At 38.9% G+C, this 27,165-nt stretch overlaps 1 protein-coding gene across 2 annotated transcripts in view; it reads left to right on the top strand.

Annotated features, from left to right (window-relative positions):
- LOC127580246 (PGAP2-interacting protein-like) overlaps positions 1–27,165 on the top strand; it is a 64,587-nt gene that overhangs the window by 23,395 nt on the left and 14,027 nt on the right. For both annotated transcript variants that reach the window (XM_052033408.1, XM_052033400.1), the window contains exons 8-14: positions 5,324–5,440; positions 12,577–12,668; positions 12,911–13,016; positions 15,421–15,556; positions 19,841–19,990; positions 20,660–20,804; positions 23,259–23,320. In XM_052033408.1, the coding sequence (XP_051889368.1) occupies positions 5,324–5,440; positions 12,577–12,668; positions 12,911–13,016; positions 15,421–15,556; positions 19,841–19,990; positions 20,660–20,804; positions 23,259–23,320 (808 nt within the window). The remainder of the gene's footprint in view (positions 1–5,323; positions 5,441–12,576; positions 12,669–12,910; positions 13,017–15,420; positions 15,557–19,840; positions 19,991–20,659; positions 20,805–23,258; positions 23,321–27,165) is intronic.

Raw genomic sequence — 27,165 nt, 5'->3', positions numbered from 1 at the left:
AAGCAAAGAGCTATGGATTGGCCTTTAAAAGAGCTAAGATCTTTCCATTGCTTCCCACACAGGGTAGTCTATGTGAAGGAAACCATTAAGTCTAGGCTCAGTTGTAGGTCCATGAGAGAGAGAGGCTTTGGATGATTGGGAGATGGGGATGGAGCAAAAGCCATGGATAAGAATTGGAGAAGGGATAGGTAAGGTGGAGGTGGGTGGTTGTAGTGGATCAGGGGAGTCGATGAGATTGCCCTGTTATAGGAAAGATGTCATTAAGCCGGAAAAAGTGCAAAGAAAATTTACAAGAATGTTGCCAGGATTCGAGGGCCTGAGTTAGAGAGATGTTGGACAGACTAGGACTTTATTCATTGGAGCATGCACTAAAATGGACTTTTTTTGTTCTAATTGTGTTCTTTCTTGTAAAATTTGTGTATAATTTGTTTTTCTCGTGAATACTGCTTATATGATGTTATGTGCCTGTGATGCTGCTGCAAGTAAATTTTTCATTGCACCTGTGCATGCATGTACTTGTGCATATGACAATAAGCTCGACTTTGACTGAGGGGTGACCGAGGGGAAAGTGAATCAAAAACTAGACTGTGTGAGGGGCAAGATTTAATAGCGACCTGAGGGGCAACTTCTTCATTCAGAAGGTGGTGCGTATATGAAATGAGCTGGCAGAGGAAGTGGTTGAGGCAGGTACAACAATAACATTTAAAAGTCACTTGGACAAGTACATGGAAAGGTTTAGAGGGATATGGGCCAAACACAGGCAAATGGGATTAGCTTAGATGGGCATCTTGGTTGGTATGGATGTGTGGGGCTGAAAGGCCTGTTTCCATGCTGTATTACTCTGACTCTGACTCAAGAGGGCTGTGATCAAGTGTTTAGGGAGGGGTGAGTGTCACAAGCTTGGAATATGGAACTATGGGTGGAGTAGCCTGCTGGAAGGAGAGTTTGTGATTAAGCAATTTGCATAAACCCTCACTTGACCTTTTTACAAAGGTGTGTAGAATGTGCAGAGGTAAAGATGTGTAGAATCAAACCATAGAAGTGCTTTGGAAGGATGTGGTGCAGATGAAAATCTTGAGAGTAGTGTCCATGTCAAAGTCAAAGTTGAGGTTATTGTCATATGCACAAGTACATGTTTGCACAGGTGCAATGAAAAACTTACTTGCAGTAGCATCACAGGCATGTAACATCAGGTAAGCAGCATTAACAAGAAAAGCGTAAATTAAAACTACTATACACAATTTTTACAAGAAAGAACACAATTAAAACAAAAAGATGTCCATTTTAGTGCATGTGTGTGCTGCGGTTTGTTGGATGCCATTATGCAAAGAAAGGGAGGAGTTTCTGAAGCATGTTCAGGGGAACCTTTTCAAAAAAAAATAGGTTAGTGTAAGTGGGTTGATGGTCAGTGTGGAGTTGGTGCTCCAAAGTGCCAGTTTCTGTGCTTTGTTTCTCTATGACTCTAACACCTCTGATCGGTATGTTTTCAACCCAGTGAGGAGTTGCTGGATATGCTCCAGGGGAATGAGGTAGACTGGACCAAAAGTCTGTGGGAGGACATTAAGAACAGTAATCAATGAAACGTTGAAAAAAAGGAGTAGGCACTTCAGCCCTTCGAATCTGCCCTGCGCTTCAATACAATTATGGCTGATCTGCTATCCCAAACCATATTCCTGCTCACTTCCTGTACCCTTTGTTGCATTTTTGTTTCTAGAAATCAATCTATCTCCTTAAACGATATTCAGCCACCTGTCCTCCACCGCCTTCTGAGTAAAGAAATTTCTCCTCTGCTCTGTCCAAAATGTCTTGCCTCTTTCCTCTGTGACTGTTGCCCCTGGTTTTAGACCTTTCAGTCAGGGGAAACGTCCTTTTTCCCTATGGCATTGGAGAAAGGCACAGAAGAAGCTAAAAGAGAATGTCTTAATTGGAGGGAGGACCAACTTCTCTGAGGTGTCAGGGTATCTCGCCAGGTGAAGTGGAGCCAAAGATTGACAAGCAAAGCTGTCACAGAACAATGGGTGACAGATATTTAGGTATGTTCCCATGAGGTGGGAGGCAGGGGAACCAAAGTAAGAGCTCCCTGGATGATATAAACAATAAGTTGATACAAGAGTGTGTGTGTGTAACACACGTCAGATGAATAATTCAAGTAACGAACCAGACTGAATATAATGAGCAGAGAGTGAAGGTTTTAAAAAAAAGTTATATGGATAGAAAGAGTATGAAATTAGAAAAATAATTAACATAAAAGGGAAACCACAACTCTTCTGTGGGCAGGTGGGTATTGAGAAGCAGGAGAGGACTGACTGGAGACCAAGATGCTGTTTTCTGTATTGAGTTGGAGGGCAAGGTTGTGAATGAATACTTCATATTGGACTTTACCAAGGAAGAGGACACTGTCAGTATCTCAGTAGAAGTGCATGTAGCAAAGAAAATAGATGAGAAGAAAATTGATAAGCAGGAAGCCTGGCTATTCTTTGAATAAATGGCACCTAGTGTGGATCAGATTTATCTTGGGTTGTTGAGGGAAGTGGGGATAGATATTGCAGAAAGGCTTGCCAGAATCTTCCAGTCCTTCTCTCAGTGTTAACAGACTATGGAGAATGGTAGTTGTGATTTCCCCTGTTCATAAAGGGCTGGAAAGACCTGGCAGACAGCAAGAAACTGGTTAGTTAATGTTGATGGTAGAGAAGCTCAAGAAAAATAAGAGAATTAATTTAAGTCGTTTGAAGTTTCTGCTAATAAAGGAGATCAGCCCAAGTTTGTTGATGATAAATTGTGTTTGAGTGACCTGATACAAATTTTGAGGTCATGGGTGGTTAAAAGAGAGAATGCAGTAGATGTCATCTGTGTGGATTTTTCAGAAGGCATTTGAAGAAGTCCTACATAAGATTCTTTAGCAAAATTGAAGGCCAAGGAAAAAAGTGAGAGCATGCATAAAAATTGTCTCCAGGACAGATAAACACTTGTTTTTCACACAGGGTATGGTAGACAATGGTGTTCCTCAGAGGCCAGTACTAGGACCACTGGTTTCTGATGCTTATGAAAGACTTGGATATGGGTATGTGTGTAAAATGTACAGATAGAAGCAAACTTAAAGGAATGGTAAAGGATGAGGAGGATGGTATTGGTTTATTATTGTCACTTGTACCAAGGTACAGTGAAAAACTTGTCTTGCATACCGATCGTACAGATCAATTCATTACACAGTGCAGTTACATTGGGGTAGTACAGAGTGCATTGATGCAGTACAGGTAAAAACAATAACAGTACAGAGTATAGTGTCACAGTTACAGAGAAAGTGCAGTGACTATTGGATGCGGCAGACAAGTGGTAGATGGAATTTAATACAGAGACATGTGAAATCATGCATTTTGGCAGAAAGAGCAAAGAAGATACAAACTAAATGGCATAGCTCTAAAAGGTGCACAGCATCAGAAGGAATCTGTGGGTGTGTACCTAAATGTTTGATAACACATTGAAAGTTCTAAACTTTAAGTAGAGGCCTAGATTACAAAAAAAGGGAGTTTTTGTGCTGAAGCTCAATAAAACATTTGTTAGACTGCAGCTGATGTATTCCATCCAGTTCTGGTCACGTTAGAAAGGACACTGAAGGTATTTATTGGAATGGGTCTGGGGATGAGTGATCTCAGCTACAAACTTAGACTGAAAAAGCTGAGTTGTCCTCCTTGAAGTAAGGATGATTTAAGAGGAGTTTTGACAGAAGTATAAATTATTATAACTGGTTTAGGTAAAAGAGAAGCTGTTTCCATTTGCGAATGGTTTCCATAGTTTCAAAATTATGGATAAAAGGCAGGGGGGAATGTAAGGAAAACATCTTTTAAACATGGAATGTCATGTGATCTAGAACTAAAGGTGGTGAAAACAGCTTTCAAAAGGGTTTGGATAGGCACTTGGAGGGGAAATAATTTGCAGAGTTTCGGGGGGGAAAAGTAGGGACAGAATAGATTCCTAAGAGTTGGCTTGGACTCATTAGGTTGAATAATCTGTGTTGTGATAATTCTGTTCTAATCTCTTCCGATTATAATGTGGCAGATGCACGAAAGAACCTGGAACAAAAAATTGTGGACTTAAATCTCTATGTAGTCCCCAGTTTTTCAATCATTGATTTTTTCATAAAAATTGGATCCTGTGACACACACAAATTAATTTGTTGGCAAAGTGTAGGTAAGGCATTGTTCTGCTACCTACCATGCTCTGATAGTCTGCTGACTTCATTGTGGGAAAGCACTGAGCAAGAAGTTGGAGTGCTGATTGCACCTTAGACACCAAATTCTAGTGTAGTATTGTCTTCAGAAAGAGGTGAAACTGCAGAGGAAAAAAATTGCTGATGTTGACATGAATGTAAGTGGCTTGCTCTAGCAATTGTTGAATGAATTGAGTTACAATCTAAATACAAGCAAGCTGTTAAATATCCATCTTTTTCCATTTCCTGTATATTTTGAGCCTTGCTTTTTTTTATGGTGAGTATTGCTGTTGGGTGGAAATGCATTATGTTCATAGTGTTAGATTTATCTACATTGATGGTTAATGAAAGCTGAAATGCACCCTATTTTAGTTTGCTTCAACCCCATCACATATCCTGTGAGAGAGCCTCCTAGGTTGTAGTTATTGTTTGACTAATTCACAATAGCACTCTTGTTCCCAAGGCCACCAAGAGAATTTATTATCCCCATGAATCACTCCATTTTACTTTCATTTTTAATATTCATATTTATGATGCTGTAAACTGTTATTTTAAGTTGTTTTATCCCAATGCAGATAAAAATTTTAAACTTTATAACAGTATTGTTTCCTGTCAGTTGTAGGCTGATCTCTTTAACAGATTAACAAGGTTGTGAATCACGTCAACTGATTAACCAAATTGTGTGAAGGAGATGAAGGAGCAAATCTTCAGGGAACATAGAGGTGCAAGCACTGATTTGTAAATTGATAATACAGGGCTTTGTCTATTCCATTAATGACTGGGATAGCTTTTAATTTCTAAAATGAGTTCAGAAGAACCTCCTTGATGATGATTATGTTTCTGCCCCATCGTTGAAAAGAGGTATTGCCTGGTTCTTGGAAATCAAGTGGAACAAGTTGACTGAGCATTAGGGGAGAAACATTTGAGGGAACAGTTATTATATCAAAAGAGAATTAGGTAAATATTTAAAGGTTTCTTAAAAAATTGTGGGGCTACACGGAATGAGCAGGAGAAGGGAGCTGACTGGATTACTCTACAAAAAGCCAGTGGGCTCTATCTGCTTCCTGTACTGTGGCAACTCTGAGACCTAAACTCGTTCTTTTCTTCCTTTTTCAGGAACACTGATGCATTTGATTGGATTGGGATTATTCTTTGGTCAACGGCCTAAATTATTCTCAACAGAAAACAGAAATGTGGCTCTTTTCAAACTATTGGCAAAGTATGTCAAACAATGTAAGTGGCATAACTCTATCACAGTGGGGAAAATATCTTCCATTTACCTGACTGACTTTAATATGTGTAAAGTGTAACTTATTTTATATTTATCAATGCATATTTTAAACTATAAATTTTCCTTTTTGCTTTGAAAAAATCCACAAGTATTTTGTAAATATTGAAGGGACTTCTTGAATAATTAGCTGTTTATAAAGTAGTATTTAAACAGCTAAAGGTTTTAATGTAAACTTTCAAACAGTTTCCAGAAAGCCCTTCAAAATATGATCAAATATGACTTAAATACATGCACTTAGGATAGTTAGTTGTTTAAATTTACTGTGTGTGAATAATAAGGACATGCACTTGGTTTATGAGTGAAGGAATTGTGATGTAACACAAAGTTGGAAACAAATAATATCAGAAGATGCTAAAAAGGCTTGGTTAAAGTTCTGAAAGGTTTACATATTTGATGTGAACCTTCATCAAAATTCAAATTCCTGCTACACTAAGCTACTTTTCTTCCAGATGCTACTTTATGTGCCTCTTCAATTTCTTGTGCTTTATTTCATGGTTTACCAGTGTAACTACAGGATGTATTTCAGTACTTCCAACATGGGAAGTAAAGTAACAAATAATGTCAATAAACATCCATTACAAACCCTCAGACTCCATCCCACAGCTATCTCAATACTTGCTCCCACTCTGCCTTTGTTTTCTCTCTCTAACAGCTGTTATTAACTCATCACCAGATTACTTCATCAACTGCGTATTCCCACACCAACTCTGATTTTGCCCAGTAATAGTAATTTGGCATGTCCTATCCCTCCCTCCCCCATGTTCTACAACTTAAGCAAAACTTTCTCCTTTTCCCCTTTTTGCGACCTAAAGCATTAACTCTGTTACCGCAGATGCTGCTTCACCTGTGGATGCTTCCAGTATCTCCTGTTTCTTTTATTTTCAGATTTCCAGCACCCATATTTTTGATTTTTCAATAAATAATACCAAGAGGGTGCAGATTTCCCATGGTTTCATACTACAACTGATATGACTGCTGCCCCAATCATTTACTATCTTTGGGACAAAAAACAATTCTTGGCATCACTTTTATTTCCATAACTAAGAGAAGACAAGTGAGGCCTTTGCTGTCGATAAGAATTACACATGTAGCTTATTGGAAATTCTATATGCAACTCCTCAGATGATGAAGTTGTCAATTGAAAAGCTGAATGGTGGATGTTCAAACTTTGGTTAGGCCACTTGAGAGTATTGTGTGCAATTCTGGTCACTACACTATTGGAAGGATGTGGAGAGGGTGCAGAAGGGGTTCACCAGGATGTTGCATGTATTGTATAGTAGCTACAAGGAGAGGTTGGACAAACTTGGATTGTTTTCTCTGGAGTGTTGGAAATTGAGGGGCAACCTGATAGAAGTGTTTTTTTTTAAAAAAAGGTAGGTAGAGTCTTTTTCCCAGGATGGAAATGTGGAAATATTAGAGGTCATAGTTTTAGGGTGAGAGGGAGAGTTTAAAGAAGATTTGCAAGGCAAGTTTTTTTCCTGAGTGGTAGGTGCCAGGAATGCAGTGTTAGTGGGGGTGGTAGAGGTATACAATAACATTTTAAAGGCATTTGGATGGACACATGAACAGGCAGGGAGTGGAGGAATACAGACCATGTGCAGGCAGATGAGATTAGTTTGATTGGTGTCATGGTTAGCGCAGACATCATGGGCTGACATCATTTTCCTGTCATATGCTGTTTTGTTCTATGTGTGAAATAAAAACAGAAAATGCTGAAAATACTCGGCACGTTAGGCAGCATCTGTAAGAGGGGAAAAACAAGCTAATGCTTCAGGTTGACGTTTCTCTATCTATAGGTGTGGCCTAACCTGCTGGGTATTTTCAGTATTTTCTGGTTTTATTTATGAAATCACCCATGATTGAGCTAAGTGCTTAATAAGAATAATAACATACCAAGTAATGTCCATCTCCAACAAAATTTCTCCTTGATATTAAATAGCATTACCATTAACAAATCTCTCACCACTCTTACTCTGGGGGTCGCTATTGACAGGAAACCTGACCTTGACATGCGACCTCAACACAAAATATCGTGGCTACGAGAGTAGGCTGAATATTCTATAGCATGTGACGCTCCTCCCTATTTCCCCATCCTTTCTACCATGTGCAAGCTGTGACCCACAAGTTCATGGAATACGTGCCATTTGCCTGGTCACCCCAACAACACCACAGCTGTCAAATCTTAGTCTTGCATGTATTTCTTAAAAGTATTTTGTTTTGGAATTTTACAGCTGTAGAATGACCTTATTGAGAATCATGACATTCCCAGGCCAGGTGCTATGGATTCCCTCTGTGTGTCTGTGTCTCTGAGCTTTCCCCCCCTCATCCATCCCCTTGCATTGTTCTAAAATATTACTATGCCATTGCTGTGATTAATTGCAATTACTGTTTTGACAATACTAACTTATCATTTTAAGAATGATAATGTACTGTGATAAATGTAACTTCTAAGCTCCAGTTAATAAATGGGTCAAAATTCTGTTTTTTTTCCTTTTATGTACTGTTTCACAAATGTTTTATTTAAAAATTTGTCCTTCGAGTTGAAGCTGAATTGCTTGAGGGCTGACTGTATTTATTCAAGCTTTCGGATAGGTGGGCTTTAAAAGGGTTGACAGTCGTGCAAGACTCTGAAATTCAACACTATCCAGGACATTGCTCCAGATATATCCTGCATCTGCTGTTTTACTGCTCCACTGCAAAGTCCCTTCCAGGGATGCCTTCAGAAGTTTTCCTCCTCTCTTCGGGAGTTCTGAGAGACCATCTATCAGTGCTCCCCTTCCATGATCTCCTGATGAAGGGTCTTGGCCCAAAACGTTGACTGTTTATTTCCCTCCATGGATGCTGCCTGACCTGCAGAGTTCCTCCAGCACTTTGTGAATTGCTCCAGATTCCAGCATCTGTAGAATTTCTTGTGTCACTATCCAGGACAAAGCAGTCCACTTGATTGGCACCCTATCTACTGTCTTAAATATTCATTTTCTCCATCACTGGTACACAATGGCTGCAGCATTTGTCATCTACAAAATGCACTGCAAAAACCATGGTCTTTTCAACAGCATCTCTAAATGCACATTTTGGATAGTGAGAGGAGCAAGGTCAGCAGGTCCATGGGAAGACCATTACCTGCAAATTCAACTCTCACATCACCCTGACATGAAAATATATCACCAATCTTTCCATGCTGGGTCTAATAGCTAGAAGTCCCTATCCAACAGCAGTGTGGGAATACCTTCACAGCAAGGACTGGTTCAAAGCAGCAGTTCACCGCCTTCTCAAGAGAAACATGGACATGCAATAAATGCTGACCCTACTGCCAAAACTCTCAATGTCAGAGTGAATAAATCAACCAAAAGTTGTTTCACTGTGAACTGGAGACACTGTGATCTTCCTACCTGATTTTGTTCTATAAAATTAAAAAAACTAAGGGCAGCCTCTGGTTTATTTTAAGACTGCACTAGTTAGAAGACACATTTCATTTTTTGTATAAAGATTAAAAAAAATGCTGGCTGGGGAAAGATCAACAGATCATCAAATTTCATCACATTGTGCTCAGCTTATGACTAAATATAACCCCTTTATAAATTTTCTCAGACCCATTTTTTCACCTTGTGGTTAGAGAAACAAAACTTGGTCCCATAAGGATAAATAAATACTTGGAAAATTCACAGGTATGGTTGGAAATGTGGTGATATTACTTTTACCCCAGAAGTCTGGTTTAATGACCCAGAAATCAGGATTGAAATTCCACCATGGCAGTGATACATTTAAATAGAATAAAGCTATAATTACTAATAAACATGAAACTACTGATTATTTTTAAACAATCACTTGCTTCATTCATGCTCTTTGAGCAAGAATTTCACCATTATTACTTGGTCTGGCCTATAAATGATTCCAGTCATACAGAATGGGACTGGCTCTGAACTGCCCCCTGAAGTACCTGAGTAAACCACTTTGTTGTATCAAATTCACCTTCTCTGAGGAAGCATTTTCACCATGGATGGTTGTTCAAGAGGTGGTTTAGTGCTATGTTAAATTTAATCAGAATTGAGTGCTGAATGTTGGACTGGCCACTGACATCCCATAAATAAATAATAATAAATTCCTCTTCTTCGTATGATTTAAAATTGGTCAGGAAATCGCATGGTTCAAATTCACTTGCTATCTTTTACATAATGATTTCTATGTTAGTCAGGAGTAGTCTATCTGCCTCTCAAAGGCATGCAGACAAGAATTGCCCAGCAATATAAGCCAGTAATGTATTTCGGGGGCTTATTGCATGTTAGGAAAAGAAGATCTGCCTAAAGCCTAGTTTATTCCAACAGAAGTAGAAAGGGGCCATTCAGCCCCTCAAGCCTACGCCATCGATCAATAACATCACGGCTGATCTAATCTTGACCTCTGCCAATTTCCCACCCTCTGCCCATACCACTTGACTCCCCTGAGCTTAAGTGTCCCGTCAGTCTCTACGTATTCAATGACTCCATCTCTACAATGCTCTGGAGTACAGAATTTTGAAGATTCATAATCCTCTGAGAGAAGAAATTGGCTCCTCATCATCTGAAATGAACGACCCCTTATTCTGAAACGATCCATTCCCCCTCAGAATCTTATAGGTTTCTATAAGATAATTTCTTGTCTTCCGTACTGCAATGAATGTAAGTCTAACCTCCTCAACCTGTCTTCATATATCAGTTCCCTCATTCCCAAGAATCAATCTAATGAACCCCCTCTACACTGCCTCCAATGCAAACACTTCCTCTTTAAGTATAGAAACAAAATCTGTAGGCAGTAGTCCATGAGTGGTCTCACTATTGCCCTGTAGTTATTGCATCATTACTTCCCTACTTTTACACTTCATGCCTCTTCAATAAAGGTCAACATTCTATTAGCCTTACTAATTACTAGCTGTATCTGCATGGCAGCATTTTCATGTACTGGGATCTGCAGATATCTCTGAACCACAGCATTTTGTAATCTCATTCCATTTAAAGAATAATTTACTTTTTCTTTTCTCCCCAAAGTAGATAACTTGCATTTTTCCACATTATACAGCGTCTGCCAACATTTTGCCCACTTAACCTATCCTTTTGCAGGCTCTTTATGTCCACCTCACAACATGCTAACAATAGACTCAGTCCCTTCATCCTCCAGTATAGATTATAAGTAATTGAGGCCCAGCATTGATCCCTGTGGCACCCACAAGTTTCTGATTGTCAATCTAAAAATGACTGATTTATCCTGACTCTGTTTTCTGTCACTTAACCATTCCCCTATCCATGTCAGTATATTGCTGTCATCTGCATGGTCCCTTGTGGGGTAACCTCTTATGTGGCACTTTACTGGATGTCTTTTGGAAATCCAAATATATCACATCTGCCAGTCCCCCCTGATCTACCCTGTTTGTTATATTCTCAAAGAACTACGGCAAATTTATTAAAGATAACTTAAGCTCTTTTAAACTTCCCAACCTATTAAATTGAAATTGTCCACTAAAGGAGACTGCTAATTAAATAATAGACCTCCATCAGATCACCTGTAAGTCTAAAATAAATAGGGTCAGCCTGAGTAATTGATGTTCTTTAAAGGTGAAATTATGCCCTACCATCCATCATGTGTGTAGGTGGTTATGTGTGAGGATGGCAGTGAGGATGTTAATACTGTTCACGGTATTCCACGTGCAGTGGGATCTGCACAGTGAAAATAATGTCCTGTGACATGCTGCAACATGCACAGTGCTGGAGTAACTCAGCAGGTCAGACAGCACCTTTTGGAGGGAAATAAACAGTCGAGACCCTTCATCAGAACTGGAAAGGAAGAGGGCAGAAGCCAGAATAAGAAGGTTGGGGAGGGGAAGGAGCACAGGCTGGCAGGTGATAGGTGAGTCCAGGTGAGCGGGGGAAGGTAGGTGGGGTGGGGTGGGGGAGGGGGGAATGAAAGGGAGTGATGTAAGGAGCTGAGTGGTGATAGGTAGAGGCGGCAAAGGACTGTAGAAGAAGGAATCCAGTAGGAGAGGGCAGTGGGCCATGGAAAAAAGGGAAGGAGTTGGGGAATAGATGGGCAGGTCATGAGGGCAGGGGAGGGGAAAGAGAAGGGGTGAGGGGGCCACAGGAATAAGTGAAAACAAGGGGGGGGGGAAGGGGGGGGGGAAGGGGGGGGGGGGAAGGGGAGGGGTCACCAAGTGAGATGCTAAGTGACATGCTGAGTGGTTTTGGTAGTATCACATGACCTTATTAGGTTCAGCAACAATTTCGCTACGATTTTCATGAACTTTTTGAGCCATGGATAATCACACCAAGATCTTTTACTCTCTCAACATTTCTCGTTTTTGTTCCTGTCAAATGTCATTAATGCTGGATAAGATATGAAAGCTGATGCACCATAATCTTGTAATATCAATATACATCTCCAGAAATCCTACTACAGTAAACTCTTGTTAATCCAGTATTTTTGCATCCAAAATTCTCATGCATCCATCAAAAATTTCTAAGAATATTAAGCAATTTCATAATTTTTTCAAAAATTGTTATAAGTGTGAAAAGGCTTTTAGTTTATTTATGTTTATATAAATGTACAGTGCAGTTGTGGTCTCATTAACACTATATTCTCTTGAAAATTTGACACTTCATGTGACATTGAGTGTAGTCATACATTGAACTTATTTTTGCTGTATTTTACATTGATGCTGTTTGGCCTTAAAGTGCAGAAATGCAATGTAAACCATTGTTATTTACTATGGTAAAGAAATTACATACAGTTTGGCAATTTATTTAAAGGTGTATGCATAGAATACTAGTGTGTGATGTACTGTAATGGTTATTTTGAACAATTCTCATTCAACTAGCATCCCCCCATCTCCATGGATGCTGTATGACTGAAAGTTCACTATATACATTTATTGTAATGTATGAATTTAAAATGATGCTTAACTGCCAACCTGAATGTCAATGCTCTGTACTCAAAAGCCTTTGTTCTTGAACATTTTACAGTATTTGGCTTGTTGGTAGCAACTGTTGAAATGAAAAATCACATTTATAATAAGAACTTTCTTTTCAATTTTTTATTCTTTCTTGTTTAGTGCTTTGGCTGTTTGTCGGTGTGGGTCTTTTAGGATTAGGTCAACGATTCACATCGTATCAGAAGAAATTACTCAACCCAGCGCTTATCCCAGTGAGTAAGATTTTTATATCCGTTTGTTTATAGGAATTTCAACAATATGTTTTAGTTCAATCAGAACTGGCATGCAATACAGACACTAAACAAAATCAATCACAGCATGAACATCATAACTAGGAAGCCGATATCATCACGTTCAGAATTTACAAAATAACTTATTATTTGCTGTACAATATGATTATCCTCCATATGTTTGATTCATATTTTTCTCCATTATCTCTATCCTTTATGACCAGTCTGTGAAGAGAGATTTCTCAGCGATGATATGGTCTTACAGATTTGGATATGACAATCAAGGTTGGCCAAGTTTAGAAAGATCTGCTGAGCTTATTGAACAAACAGGTATGTATTTTGTTTTAAGCTCAAATATCTACACATTTTAAAATTTTAAAATAAGGAGTCATTCTGTAAGTATTTTACTGCTATGTTTTGCATCTTTCTCTGATGCCATTTTTCTCTGTTTTCTTCTCTGGAATATGTTGATTGCTGGATGGTGTGAAGCTTACGTAGGCATTCATAGAATAAGGGTATTGCAGGCAAAGTGGGGGTATTTTGTTTATCTTCAGTCACCCAGAATTTGGTATTAAGATGCTATCTTGAATTGCTGCACATACCAATTTTCTTTAATTCTTTCACGGGCATCACTGGCATGACAATACACATCCCAAACTGAGAAATTGACGGAATGCTGCCTTCTTGAACCATCGTTAAACTCAATGTAATATAACCACTTGGCTTGCTAGACCACTTCAGTTGTCAGAGTCCTTAACGTTGGTGTGAAGCTGGAGCATTTTTTGGTACCTCACCGTAATGACTATCCTTTTAAGCTTATGCTGTGTGGCAGCTGAGTGTGTGTTATGGCTCATTACACCATGTCCTGATTCTGTTCCAATAAATGTGTGGGTACATGCACATTTCCAAGAAATAGTTGGGAAGCCTGCTAATGTTTACTTTCTTGCCCAGAAGCTCTGACACCAATAGTAGTGTCAGCTCCATGTTACTAGAAATCAACTGTCAGTTTAGATTAGCTACCAAGCTCCTGATTCAAGAGAGAACCAAATGTGGCTTGTCGTCCAGCCCCTCATGACATCATTTTCCCTGCTATTACTTGTTGCTCCAGTAATGATAACACATTGGTGAACAAGCCCCGTCTCCAGTGGCCATCTGCTCACTGTGTTTGAACTTGCTCTGCAAGAATGTAAGGGAACATGTCAGGTTCAATATTTTGAGAACATGCACCAAAGGATAGTGCTGCTGATATGCAAAAGATGGCAGAAGTGTGAAGAAGTGAAAGTACTAACAGTGAGTCCTGTAACAGAGCATTGCAGTAGGTGGTAGCTTGGTGTGCTACAGTGATTGAAGGAGAGAGTGCAGGAAATTGGAGAAGAATAAGAGTCTGATTTAAGGGAGTGAAGAAGTCATCGGGAAGTAATGACAGATCTGACGTGGGAGGATTAGCTGGGGAAATTGCGCTGTGTTTGAGAGGGATGCTTTAATTTCTCCCCCACTCAGCCTCCTCTGCCTGCCATTGTAAGTAACCTCCAAAAACAGGTTTGCCTTTAGCCAAAATTCCTCAACTACAGTTTCCCCTCCACCATAGTTGACATGGCTCTCAACCATCTATTCTCAACACCCACCCTCCACTTCCCACCCAGAACATGGATGGGTTTCCCCTTGTCCTTACCATCCAACCCACTGACATCCACATTGAACATGATGCCAAAACAAAACTCCCCACCTCTGTCCCTCCCCTCCTTAATCAGAATTCCAAAGAGAATGTGGTTTCTGGACACTCTGGTCCACTCTTCCATCCTCACCAATGGCCATTTGCCTTCTCAAGCAACCTCAAGAGATGGAGCAGGTTCCCCTGTTACCTCCTGCCAGGGACCCAAACACTGCTTTCAGTATGAAACAGGGAAGGTCACTGAATGTATACCACATTTGGTGCACACAATTAGGTCTTCTCTGCGTTGGGGAAAATCAAATGTAGGTTGAGCAACCACTTTGCAGAATATCTCTGTTCAGTCTGCAAAGGCAATCCTGAGCTTCCTGTGGTCACTTTAATTCCCCATCACACTCCTATTATGACCTCCCTGTTTTTGACCTCTTATACCATTCCAGTGTAAGTTTGAGGAACAGCACCTCACCTTCTGATGAGGCCCTCAGAATTTAGCAATTTCAAGTAATCGGGTATCCAACCTTGTATTGTTAGCATTTCTTCTCTCTTTGAGTAATTTCAGAGTTCATTCATTTTCTGTTTACACCTGTTCCAGAAATACCTTTTGTTATTCACTGATCGTTACTGGCCAGCAACACTTATGTCACTCAGTCTCTCTGACCACTCACAGATTTCCCCTTTTGTTCTCCCCGACCCTGCTCTAGCCCTTTGCATTTTAAAACTTGCTTGAACCTCTAATTTTTTCCAGTTCTGATGAAAGGTGATCAACCTCAAGCTCTCTCCACAGCTGCTGCTTGACCTACTAAGTATTTCCAGCATTTTCTGCTTCATGCCAAAGTTTAGGTCTTTTTTAAGAGGCTGCTTTTAAACGGTGTCAGCTGTGTATGATACAGGCATCACGTTGGTTATAGTTTTATGTTAGTATTTGTGAAACTGATTCAGTTACTTGAAATCTTGCTGCAGGTTTTGCCTTAAGGACAATTCAGGCATTTATTACCACCCATTGCCTAATATTCTCATCTGGTAACTATAACCCCTTTTAACCCAGCACTCTGTTATCAATGACAGGTGTTGATTTAATTACTATATTGGAAAGTGATGCCTCTAAGCCTTTCCTTGGAAATAATGATCTCACCATGTGGCTGGGAGAGAAGTTGGGTTTTTACACAGATTTTGGTCCAAGCACAAAAGATCACACCTGGGGGTAAGTCTGTGACAACCATTTACACCTCTTCCTCATTTACTCCTCAATTTATTATCTGTTGCTTAACCAATTAAATGATTATGTGGTCTGAGCATAAGACACAAAAGACTGATTTTTCTTACACTAGTAGAGTTGGTATTTCACTTCTAATTTTTCTGGTCTTCTTTCAGCAACAGTTTATTATTTGTTTTGACTTTAATTTTTGTTTACTACTGTTTACAAAATTTATTTTGGCAAATGAATGGCTATTTCTGTTATTATACTGTTTTTTCCACTTTATCCACAATATAAGATGGTGTTGGTGTGCCTTCATTTGCTGCAGTGGAATGATGTTGATTGCTTCTTCAGTAATGATAAGAGGTCAATACACCCATTGACCAGAATCAACTGTTAAACTAATGGCAAGTTAACTGTGTATATTTCCAGCATGGAAAAAAATGAATAATTTGTAGAATGAGTTGTGAATTGCCACAAACTTCTGCATAATTTGCTTCATAAAAATAGGATCTGAAAATTATCCTGTACATGAATTTTATGAAAATTTGTGCCGGTAAAATAAATTAAACTCACTGCAAATGGTTAGGGCTGGAATTTATTGACACAAAAATTGTATTGACAAAAATCATGTAACTAATATGCCAAATAAAACTAGAGCCTAGTTTATTATGACTGTTCAAGGCACTTTTATAACATAAATTTTAACTTTATTTTGGATTTCGTTTCTGTTTTCTCTTTCAATCCAATCTATTCCTCTCGTCTTTTTTCTGATATCTAATTCGGTTCAAATTTGCACCAATTCTTTCTCTATTTGTTAGTTTCCTTCACTAGCCTTTAACTCAATTGGTTAAGCAATGAAACTTTTGGTTGTAATGTTTCACATGTCTGCAATGTGTGGCTCAAAAATATTTAAGGGGATATTATAAAGGGAAAATTGTCTGTTTTTCTACAGCTACCCATGAAGTATCATTCTACATACACTTACTATGCTACTTTCATTTCATTTAATAATGACCTTAACAGTACCCATAACTAAACCATTGAAATATATACTGTTTCTAGTTATTACAGAACATCAGAAAACATTATTATTATTATTATTAGCAGCTTGAAAAGTGCTTTAAAAATGTATGGGAGAATTTACGTAGAGTTGGATTTCTTTAAGTCAGGTCATTCATAACCTGGGGAGCCCCTGTATGTCAATAAAAAAAAATGTTGCATATTTTTGTCTCTCATCTATAATTGTGTTCACTAAAAACATTCTTAGAGAATCATCCCTCCAATGGACTACTCCTTCTTAACTCTTCTTTAGGGATACTGAGTACAGCTATATCGATCTTTGTCATTGGTATGGATAACACTAGATGGTCTTTTTGATCTATAGGGTGGGAAAGAATTTATTGCTGTTAATGTCTCTCAATCTCTTGTCACTCTCCATGCCACCTGTTTGTGGTCGTACATTTAGTTCTTTTTAAGTTAACAATTACACCTTGAATAGAATAAAGTGGAATACAGGCTTACAAGACTTTACAATTAGTATTTCAAGTTGGTAGATCCACTAAAAGCAGCTGGGTAACATAGCTTTTGTATTTTTTATTTCTTGCTGATTATAGTGGTGAATCTATAGAAAACTTTTAAGTCTGTATTTGGATTACTGGATACTGTTTAATGGTCCATACTATGAGAAGGAACTGAAGGTAATAGACCTAAAAAAGAAACATTCTCTAGAACAGTTTGAACAACTTTGGGTGACTTGTAAGTTAGTAAGTGGTTAGTAACTTTGCAAATGACACTAAAATAGATGTCATAGTGGAGATATTTGTCAAGAATTGCATCTGGATCTTGATTGGCTGGGTAAGTGGGCTGAGGAATGGCAATACCAGAGGGCATGCATTTAAGGTGAGTAGGGTAGGTTCAGAACAGACGTGAGGGGTACTTTTTTACTGTGAGCGTGGTGGACGCATAGAATGCACTGCCTGATAGGGTGGTGGAGGCAAATTCATTGTGGGCTTTTAAGAGGGGCTTGGATGGGCACATGAATGAGAGGAAAATAGAGGGATATGGGCATTCTGTAGGTAGGAGGGATTAGCTATGCCGGCACAACATTGTGGGCCGAAGGGCCTGTTCTGTGCTGTACTGTTCTATGTTCTAAATGGAGTCTAATTCAGGTAAGTGCAAGATGTTGCATTTTTGAAGTCAAATCAAGGTAGGACTTTCATAGTGAACGGCAGGGCCCTGGGGAGTGTTGCAGAACAGAGGGACCTTAGGAGTACAAGTACATGGTTTCCCGAAAGTGGCATCACAGGTAGACAGGGTGGTGAAAAAGGCTTTTGGCATGCTGGTCTTCATCAGTCAGGCCATTGAGTACAGGAGTTGGGATGTTATGTTGCAGTTGTACAAGATGTTGGTGAGGCCGCATTTGGATTATTGTGTTCAGTTATGGTCTCTCTGTTATAGGAAAGATACCATTAAGCTGGAAAGAGTGCAGAAAATATTTATGAAAATGTTACCAGGACTTGAGGTACTGAGTTATAGAGAGGTTTAGCAGGCTAGGACTTTATTCATTGGAATATAGAAGAATGACGGGCGATCTTATAGAGGTGTGTGAAATCATGAGGGCCATAGAGAGGGTGAATGCACACAGTCTTTTTCCCAGGGTTGGGGAATCAAAAACTAGAGGGATTAGGTTTAAGGTGAGAGGGAAGATATTTAATAGGAACCCAAGGGCCAAATTTTTCACCCAGAGGGTGATCCATATATGGAATGAGCTGTCAGAGGAAGTGGTTGAGGCAGGTACATTAACAACATTTAAAAGACACTTGATCAGGTACATGGATAGGAAAAGTTTAGAAGGATATGGGCCAAACGTGGGCAAATGGGACTAGCATAGATGGGCACCTTAGTTGGCATGGAACAGTTGGGCCGAAAGGTCTGTTTCTGAGCTGTACAACTCTTTGACCCTATGTTGTCTGGAATGATCAAAAAAGTATAAATACAGATATAAGAAGGATAAGGATAAAGTGCAGCTGTTTTTATTATAATACAACTACAAGGTCATCTAAGAGTTTTTGATATTATGATAGGGCAGGAGAGGAAAGATTACATAGAAACAACTTTCTGGCTACCTTCCAGAATGATATTGATAATTGAGGCCCCATTCCCCACCCCTTTGACTTTAACAAACATTCAAAAATTAAATTTCTTAATTCTTTTGGAATAATAAAACAAGTTTAAATTAAACACATTTAAACTAACGGAATTAAATTAAGTATAAATGACTACTTACTATTCTCCTCACAGCAGCTTCCTCTTATTGATTTCAGTAGAGCTACTGTACTTGCACCAGGTTTAATCTGGCACAGATTCAGCAGACAGATTTCCCAGCGTAAGAGCTGGGAATTCTGAGGAAGTCTGTACTGCTCCACTGAACACCATGAGCAATCCAATGGTGCAGCACAGGTTTCAGGACTTCTGCTCAATTAAGTGGTTTTGAATAATGAGAATAACAATCTCACATATTCACTGACTTCACCCATTATCCTGCTGGTTTCTCTTCTTAGACCCCCTGTTGTATGGTTCATATTTTAGAGCTGTTTTATTTAGCTTTTTTACAGCCTGGGGTGGGGGTGTGGGTGTGTGGTTGAGATGGCCTTTATATCACACAATAATGAAAAACACTATGATGCTGGAGGAACTCAGCAGGCCAGGCAGTTTCTGTGGAGAAAAGCAGGCGGTCAAATGTTTCGGGTCAGGACACTTCTTCAGGACACTTGTTTATTTAAAAGTGTGAAGTGAAATGGTTCAAGTATTACTGAACCCACTGGCTTTCTTTGTCACAGAAATTAGCATCTTTCATCTTTAATATTTTCTTGAAATAAAAACAGACAATACTGGAAACATGCAGCAGGTTGTGCAGCATCTGTGGAAAGAAAAACAGCATCTCTACAGATGTTACCTGATCTGCTGAGTATTTCCAGGACTTTGTTTTAATTTCAGATTTTGAGCATCTGCCAATTTCTGTATTTCATTTAACATTTACTTGCTGTTCTGCTCTGTCCTTGTATCTTTGAGCAAAGGGTTCTGATTATAAAAATGACTGTGTTTCCAGCAATTCTTATTTTATTACAAATTTTCTACTATATGTGTATTTATCATTTTCCTTCATTTTATGGTTTAAAGTTGTAAGAAACACAACGATTTAATAACATGCAATAATTTCAAAATAATAGACTTCTTGGTTAATCTTGCTGTAGCTAAAGTGAAATCTAATTCTTTTCTGATGTTTAGAATAATGGTTTTGTCAAGATACCCCATCGTTCAGTCCAAACACCATCTTCTTCCATCCCCACAAGGAGAGATTGCTCCTGCCATTTCAATGACTGTTAACATTTCAGGGAACCTTGTGGATTTGGTTGTTGCTCACTTTGGCAATGATCAGTAAGTGAATATTTCTATATTTATCTATGAAATTAATATTCCTTTAACAATTTAACTGTTTCCCTTATTTCTAAATCTATTTGTATTTCAATGCATTGTGGCATATTCCTAATTTTTTTTTCAAGTTACACACTCTATAGTCTGAAATGGTCTTTCCTTTTATTTATAAGTCACTAATATGTTCATATATCAAATTCTTCTCTTACCTTATCGATAGGGGTGTTGTCAAATTCAACAGGTTCACACAAGGCGGCATTAGGTGACAAAAGGTTGATCAAAGAGATATGCTTTTAGGAGCATCTTAAAAGAGAGGGAAGTAGAGAAGCAGCTGAGATTTGGGGGGGGGGGGGGGGGGGTGGGGGGGGGGGGGGGGGGGGGCGGGGGAAGGGATTCCAGAGCTCAAGGCCAGGGCAGGTGAAGGCCTGCTACCAATGATGAAGTGATAGAAATCACTAGCTATACTGGAGGCCAGAAATGGAGGAGTGCAGAGATTTCAGAATATTGTCGGGATGGAGAAGAACGTGGAGGTGTGAGGCCAAGATGGATTTGAAAATGAGGATCAGTAGGATAAATGGAGTGGAGAATATTATCTGTTTATAAGGCTCACTTTTTTAACAATTCAATTGTTTTTGTATTATTAAGTTTCTTCAACTTATTTGCTTTCATCAGGGATGATTTAGACAGGAAGTTGCAGGCAGAGTATATTTCCAATATACTGAAGGAAATCCCATACCCTCTTGTATTTTTGGGTTACATTACTTCTGCACCTGGATCCAGAGACTACCAACAGCTTCAAAACATTGGAAATGTAAAGGTAAGAGGACATTCATGAAAATGAACAAAATATAAAGCACCACATTACTCTTGTATTCCTAAATTTTAACTTTCATTTTTACACTATAGCCTCAACTAGAAAGGCTGCATTAAGTAGCCCCTGTTCAGATGTGTTATACATGTATATTGAGCCAAATCTATCAAATCAGAACATTTTAGAAATAAAAGTCCCAGTGATTCTGATTCTATAATACAAAACGACATCTTATTGGTTCATGGAACTTGTCATGAGCCTGTAAGATCAAGGTGACCATTCAAGTTTTTACCAAGTTCAACAAGTCCATTCCTCTCAATGCACAATGGAGAGGAACAGCTCTGAGACAGACCATTTCCAGATGATGTCCATTATTAAAATTAATTTCAATGTATTCAGTTTCTCTTAGTATCTAATTACTTTCAATTGTCTTAATAATATGATTTTTTAATAGTTTCAATAGTTTTCAACGACTGTGATTGTAAGCTATGTTTCAAAAACTATTCAAAGTATTTTGACAGTCAATAAGCCAGGGACCATGACTTAATAACTGTCAGAGCAGATCTGGGGAGAGAAAAATAGCTGCAACTTAAGCCTGTTTCTCTCTCTACAGATGTTCCCTATCCATGTTCTTCCAATTTTTTTTCAGCTTTCCAGCATTTATAGTTTTTTGCTGTAATTACATTACTTAATTTTATTGGCATAGAAGTTCAATCATGTTGAACATGTTTCTACTTGGTTGTTATGTGATCAAATTGTCAATTGAATGCTTTGTTTGAACAGTACCATATTGGACACATTTGCAGACTTGAAAGATTTATTCATACTTTTCCAGCATATAACTTGATTCTGCCCAAATGTACTTGGCATGCTGCAGCAGTATCAGGTAAAGCCATATTGTTACATTGGACTTGCGTATGTGTTGACATTAAAAATGTGGATCACACACAGAAAAGCGGGCCACTAATATGAAGTAGCCTCACCCTTGTGATGGTTACTACTTCATGGGGAGTCTTTTGCAGCAGATGGCAATGGGGTTAATTGAGCTTCACCGATGGAACAAATATTTGTTCATTATTCAGGTGAAGTGTGATTGTTTTTTCAGGATTGACCCCCAAGGATGAAATTAAAACAAAATGCTGTAAGTGTTCCGCAGATCCAACAGCATTTGTCGAAAGGAAAACAGAGTTAATGTTTCAGGTTGAAAGATGCATTTTTTTTTGTTTTTATTTTGGACTTCAGCCATCTTCCTGATCCCCAAAAGCTGTCTTGAGAACTCCCACTTGAGGCTTGGTGCTTGGAAAAAATTACTCATGCTCAGAATTGCTACAATTTGCCAAAGAAAATCGTGTATCATTACCATCAGCATCTGTAAAGAGAACAGTTAAAATTTTGGGAGCATACCTTTCATCAAAACTTAATAAATGGGGGATAAAGATACATAGTTATGAGATTCATAGAAAAGAGGATGGAGAATACATCATTTTTTAAAAAAAATAGCAAATAAGGAATTTCTTTTGTTAAATCACATGATTCCATTATCAAGGATGAAGTTTAATTACTTTTATTTTTGAATGAATATGAAAATAAAAATAGAAGTCCATGCTAGAGGAATCTAGAAAGTACATAGAACATGGAACAGGCCCTTCAGTCCAGAAGGTTGTGCTGAACTAAGCTAACGATGCCTAATTACACTAATCTCTTCTGCCTGCTCATGCTTCATATTCCTCCGTTCTCTGCAAATTCATGCATCTATCTAAGAACCCCTTAAACACCTCCCTTGTATCTGCCTCCGCCATCACCCTTGGCAGTGCATTCCAGGCACCCACCATTCTCTGTGGTTTTTTTTTAAAAAAAAACTTGCCCCACACATCTACTTTGAACTTTCCCCCTCTCACCTTGACTGCATGTCCTCTAATATCAGACATTTTGACCCTGGGGAAAAAGATGCTGGCTGTCTATATCTATGCCTCTCATAATCTTATAGACTTCTATCAGGTTTCCCCTTAGCTTCTACTACTCCAGAGAAAACAACCCTAATTTGTCCCAACCTCTCCTCACAGCACATGCCTTCTAATCCAGGCAGCCTCCTGGTAAACCTCTTCTGCACCCTCTCCAAAGCCTCCACATCCTTCCTCTAATGGGGCGACCAGAATTGAATGCAATACTCCAGATGTGCCCTAACCAGTGCTTTATAAAGCTGCAACATAACTTTCTGACACTTGAACTAAATGCCTTCACTAAAAGACAAGCATGCCGTGCACCAGGCAGATATTTGATATGCTTGTGAATAAGTTAATCATTAATTTTTTTTGAAAAGTACCAACAACACGGTTTTATGGAGTAAATACGTAATTTTTTAACATTAAAGAACAAAATGTGGTGGGTTATCTTTAGTTCTATTAAGTTAGCACCCGTCCCAAAATACATATATACCCTTGATCATTCTCTCTCTTTTAGGACATAGATGAGAGTGATTCACATAGATGGTGCGAGTACATCATGTATCGTGGACTAATAAGGTTAGTTGCAATACTTTGGCATAATCCCATGATCATTTTATCTTGTAAAAATCAACAATAATCATGATCTATAAGTATTGGCATGATTTCTAAAAATCATGGCATAATATGTAGTACTGAATCCATGTGTGGCATATGTGAACAGTCTTCAATTTATGGACTGCAGCTGCATTTCCATGTAGAAGATGAATTTGCATTGGAGAGAACTGGCACAATGGTTTTGGTTTATTATTGTCACTTGTACCGAGGTACAGTGAAAAACTTGTCTTGCATACCATTCGTACAGATCAATTCATTACACAGTGCATTGAGGTAGTACAAAGTGCATAGAGATAGAACAGGGTAAAAACAATAACAGAATTCAGAGTAAAGTGTCACAGCTACAAGGAAGTGGCTTGCAGGTAGATAATAAGGTGCAAGGTCAAACAAGGTAGATTGTGAGCTTAAGAGTCCATCTCATCGTATAAGGGAACCGTTCAATAGTCTTATCACCGTGGGATCTCATCATATAAGGGAACCATTCAATATTCTTATCACCGTGGGATAGAAGCTGTCCTTGAGCCTGGTGGTATGTGCTCTCAGGCTCCTGTATCTTCTGCCTGATGGGAGAGGAGAGAAGAGAGAATGACCCGGGTGGGTGTGGTTTTTGATTATGCTGGCTGCTTCATCAAGGCAGCAAGAGGTATAGACAGAGTCCATGGAGGGGAGGCTGGTTTCCGTGATGCACTGGGCTGTGTCCACAACTCTCTGCAGTTTCTTGCAGTCCTGGGCAGAGCAGTTGCCATACCAAGCCACGATGCATCCAGATAGGATGCTTTCTTTGGTGTGTTGATAAAAATTGGTAAGTGTCAAAGGGGACATACCAGATTTCTTCAGACTCGTGAGGAAGTAGAGGTGCTGGTGAGCTTTCTTGGCCGTAGTGTCTATGTGGTTGGACCAGGACAGCCTATTGGTGATGTTCACTCCGAGGAACTTGAAGCTCACAACCCTCTTGACCTCAGCACCACTGATGTAGACAGGTGCATGTACACCACCCCCTTTCCTGGAGTCAATGACCAGCTCTTCTGTTTTCCTGACATTGAAGGAAAGGTCGTTGTCATGACATTATGTCACTAAGCTCTCTATCTCCTTCCTGTACTCCGACTCATCATTATTTGAGATACGGCCTACTACGGTGGTATCATCTGCAAACTTGTAGATAGAGTTAGAGCAGAATCTGGCCATGCAGTCACGAGTATATAGGGAGTAGAGGGCTGAGGACACAGCCTTGCAGGGCTTTGTTGGAGCTACTCAAAAACCCAATCTGAACATTTTATATAAATGGGTTCACTTCCATTTTGCGAATGTTATACAACATGAATTATGTGTTTTACTTTCCTCATATATTTTCTGAAGAAATGTTCGAGATTCGGATCTATTTTCATGAAGGGCCTGTGAAATTCTGATGAAGCAGACAAGTTGGAAAATTATTGTGTTATTCATATCCAATCCATTAGGTCTGTAATTTGTTCCAGCTACGCTGCCTTACTTTTGATGGAAGTATAGAAAGAAACTGATTTTTTCCTTAACCATGTAATTACAGTTGAGTAGGAACAACTCCCAGGAAATTCTGAGTCTACTGCTGCTGTGATAGATCAGTATATTTCAGCAAAAGGAAATTTACTTTTAGTTTTCCGTATGAGTAAAAGGGCTGGTTTGCAGAAGACTAAACATGAATGAAATGTTGGAATGTAGCATTTCAGCTACTATTTCTACTTTGTATTGGGAAGTATGGAGTTTCCTCCATTCTTATGCAAGAAAATTGCACTAAAGGACACTTCCATGAGATGGTGATGTTCTCCACTTTTTGTCTTTTGAGACTGAGTAATACTAATCTTTCCTGCAGATCCTCTTCAGCATGTGAGCAGGCAATGGCTCCTTTTCTCTGAGCTAATCATCCTATTTTACTAAACACAGAATACTACACAGATGACAAACTATTTCATGTCATCAACCCTAGCACTTTTATTAGCACTTTTATGAAGCATCTCCTTTAACTACTATCTGCTAACGTAACCTCTTGCTACCTCTTGCAGAGCATTTCCTATTATTTTGTCTCTGTTTATTTTGTCATAAAGTACATCATGGGAAAACTTATCTCCAGGATACACTGCTAGAACCAGAGTCTACCTCTGTCCCCAGCAGATGGTCATCCACAGCTCCTCTTCTGTCACACTATTCCTACCTGGCTTGTAGCTCACAAATACTTCTCCCTGATCTTTATTCAGAATGTCCTTTCTAGCTCAGAATTTATGAACTGCAGGATATCGTCCTGGAAACACTTCTGAAACTGTAAGAAAAACATTTGCAATGAGAAATAACACCACATTCATCAGCATCCATTTTGTAAAAAAGACGATTTAATAACTTTGAAGGGTCTGCACTCAATATGTTAACTTTTCCCAGTTACAAGTGCTGACCTATCAACTGTATTCTTTTTGCACCGGCATTGGGAGGAAGTTTGGAGTCCATTTATTCAATATTTCCATATGATATAAGCTGACCTTTTTCAGATCCCTCTCAATAACCCTTGAATGCAGAGGAACGGAGCTGACGACATAGTAATGTTTCTTTTTCTTTTTAATTGAAGAAATATCAGTCCAGTTTTTGTTTTGAAGTTTTTGTTTTTTTTTGGTCTATTATCAATATTTTTTTTAATTTGGGAGTTTTTTCTTTCATATAATTAAATTTCATTTCTTTTCAATCTTTCCTTTTGTATTTGTTCACTTAATAAGAGAATGGGAGGTCTAGATTACTTTTTTACTCCTTGTGATTATATATTTTAACTGTTATGATTGCTATCCTGATCTCTTAGCACCATATGTATAATTACTAATGTCATATATATTATTTTGTACTAATTTGAAAATTAATAAAAAGATTGATGAAAAAAAGAAAGTACCCAAAGTACGTAGAATTGCAACAACAGACTGAAATAAACCAGCAGATAATCTGCAAATAGTTGTCGATTCCTTTAAAAAGTACAAGAAGGGGAGCTTTTGTCCTCAACGGGTGAGAGAGGGTGTGTGTTGGAATGTGGAGCATGAAAATGACAGTCATAGAGTTAAAGAGTACTTCAGCACAGAAACAGGCTCTTCGGTCCATCTGACCTGATCTTCTGCCTGGTCCCATCTACCTGTGCCTGGACCATATCCCTCCAAACCCCTCCCATCCATGTACCTATCCAAACCTCTTTTAAATGTTACAATTGAACCCGTATCTAAAACTTCCACTGGCAGCTCATTCCACACTCGCACCACCCTCTGAGTGAAGAAGCTCCCCCTCAGATTCTACTTGTATATTTCACTTTTCACCCTAAACCTATGACCTCCAGTTCTAATCTCACCCAACCTGAGGGGAAAAAGCCTGCATACATTCACCCTATTTATACGTCTCATAATTTTGTATACCTCTATAAGATCTCCCCTCATTCTCCTGCGCTCCAGGGAATAAAGTCCCCCTATTCAACCTTTCCCTATAACTCAGGTCTTCAAGTCTTGGCAACATCCTTGTAAATTTTCTCTGCACTCTTTCAAGCTTATTGATAACTTTCCTGTAGGTAGGTAACCAGAACTGCACGTAGTAATGATGTCAAATCAGCACTTTATCTGCCTTTCCTGCATTCAGGTGAACATTTTTACCAAAATGGCACCCATCGTACTTCAAGTCAGGAGTACCCACATACCGTGGATGTCTTTTTAGAACCCTGATGTAATGGGCACAATTGCACCCCACCTCTCTCTCAAAGACTCGTGCTTCTGGCTTTCTAATTTCTCCTTGCACCTTTCCATCTCAGATCTCCCATT

The sequence above is a fragment of the Pristis pectinata genome, chromosome 2, assembly GCF_009764475.1.
Source record: "Pristis pectinata isolate sPriPec2 chromosome 2, sPriPec2.1.pri, whole genome shotgun sequence".
NCBI lineage: Eukaryota > Metazoa > Chordata > Chondrichthyes > Rhinopristiformes > Pristidae > Pristis > Pristis pectinata.
This window is presented reverse-complemented; position numbering and strand designations above follow the sequence as displayed.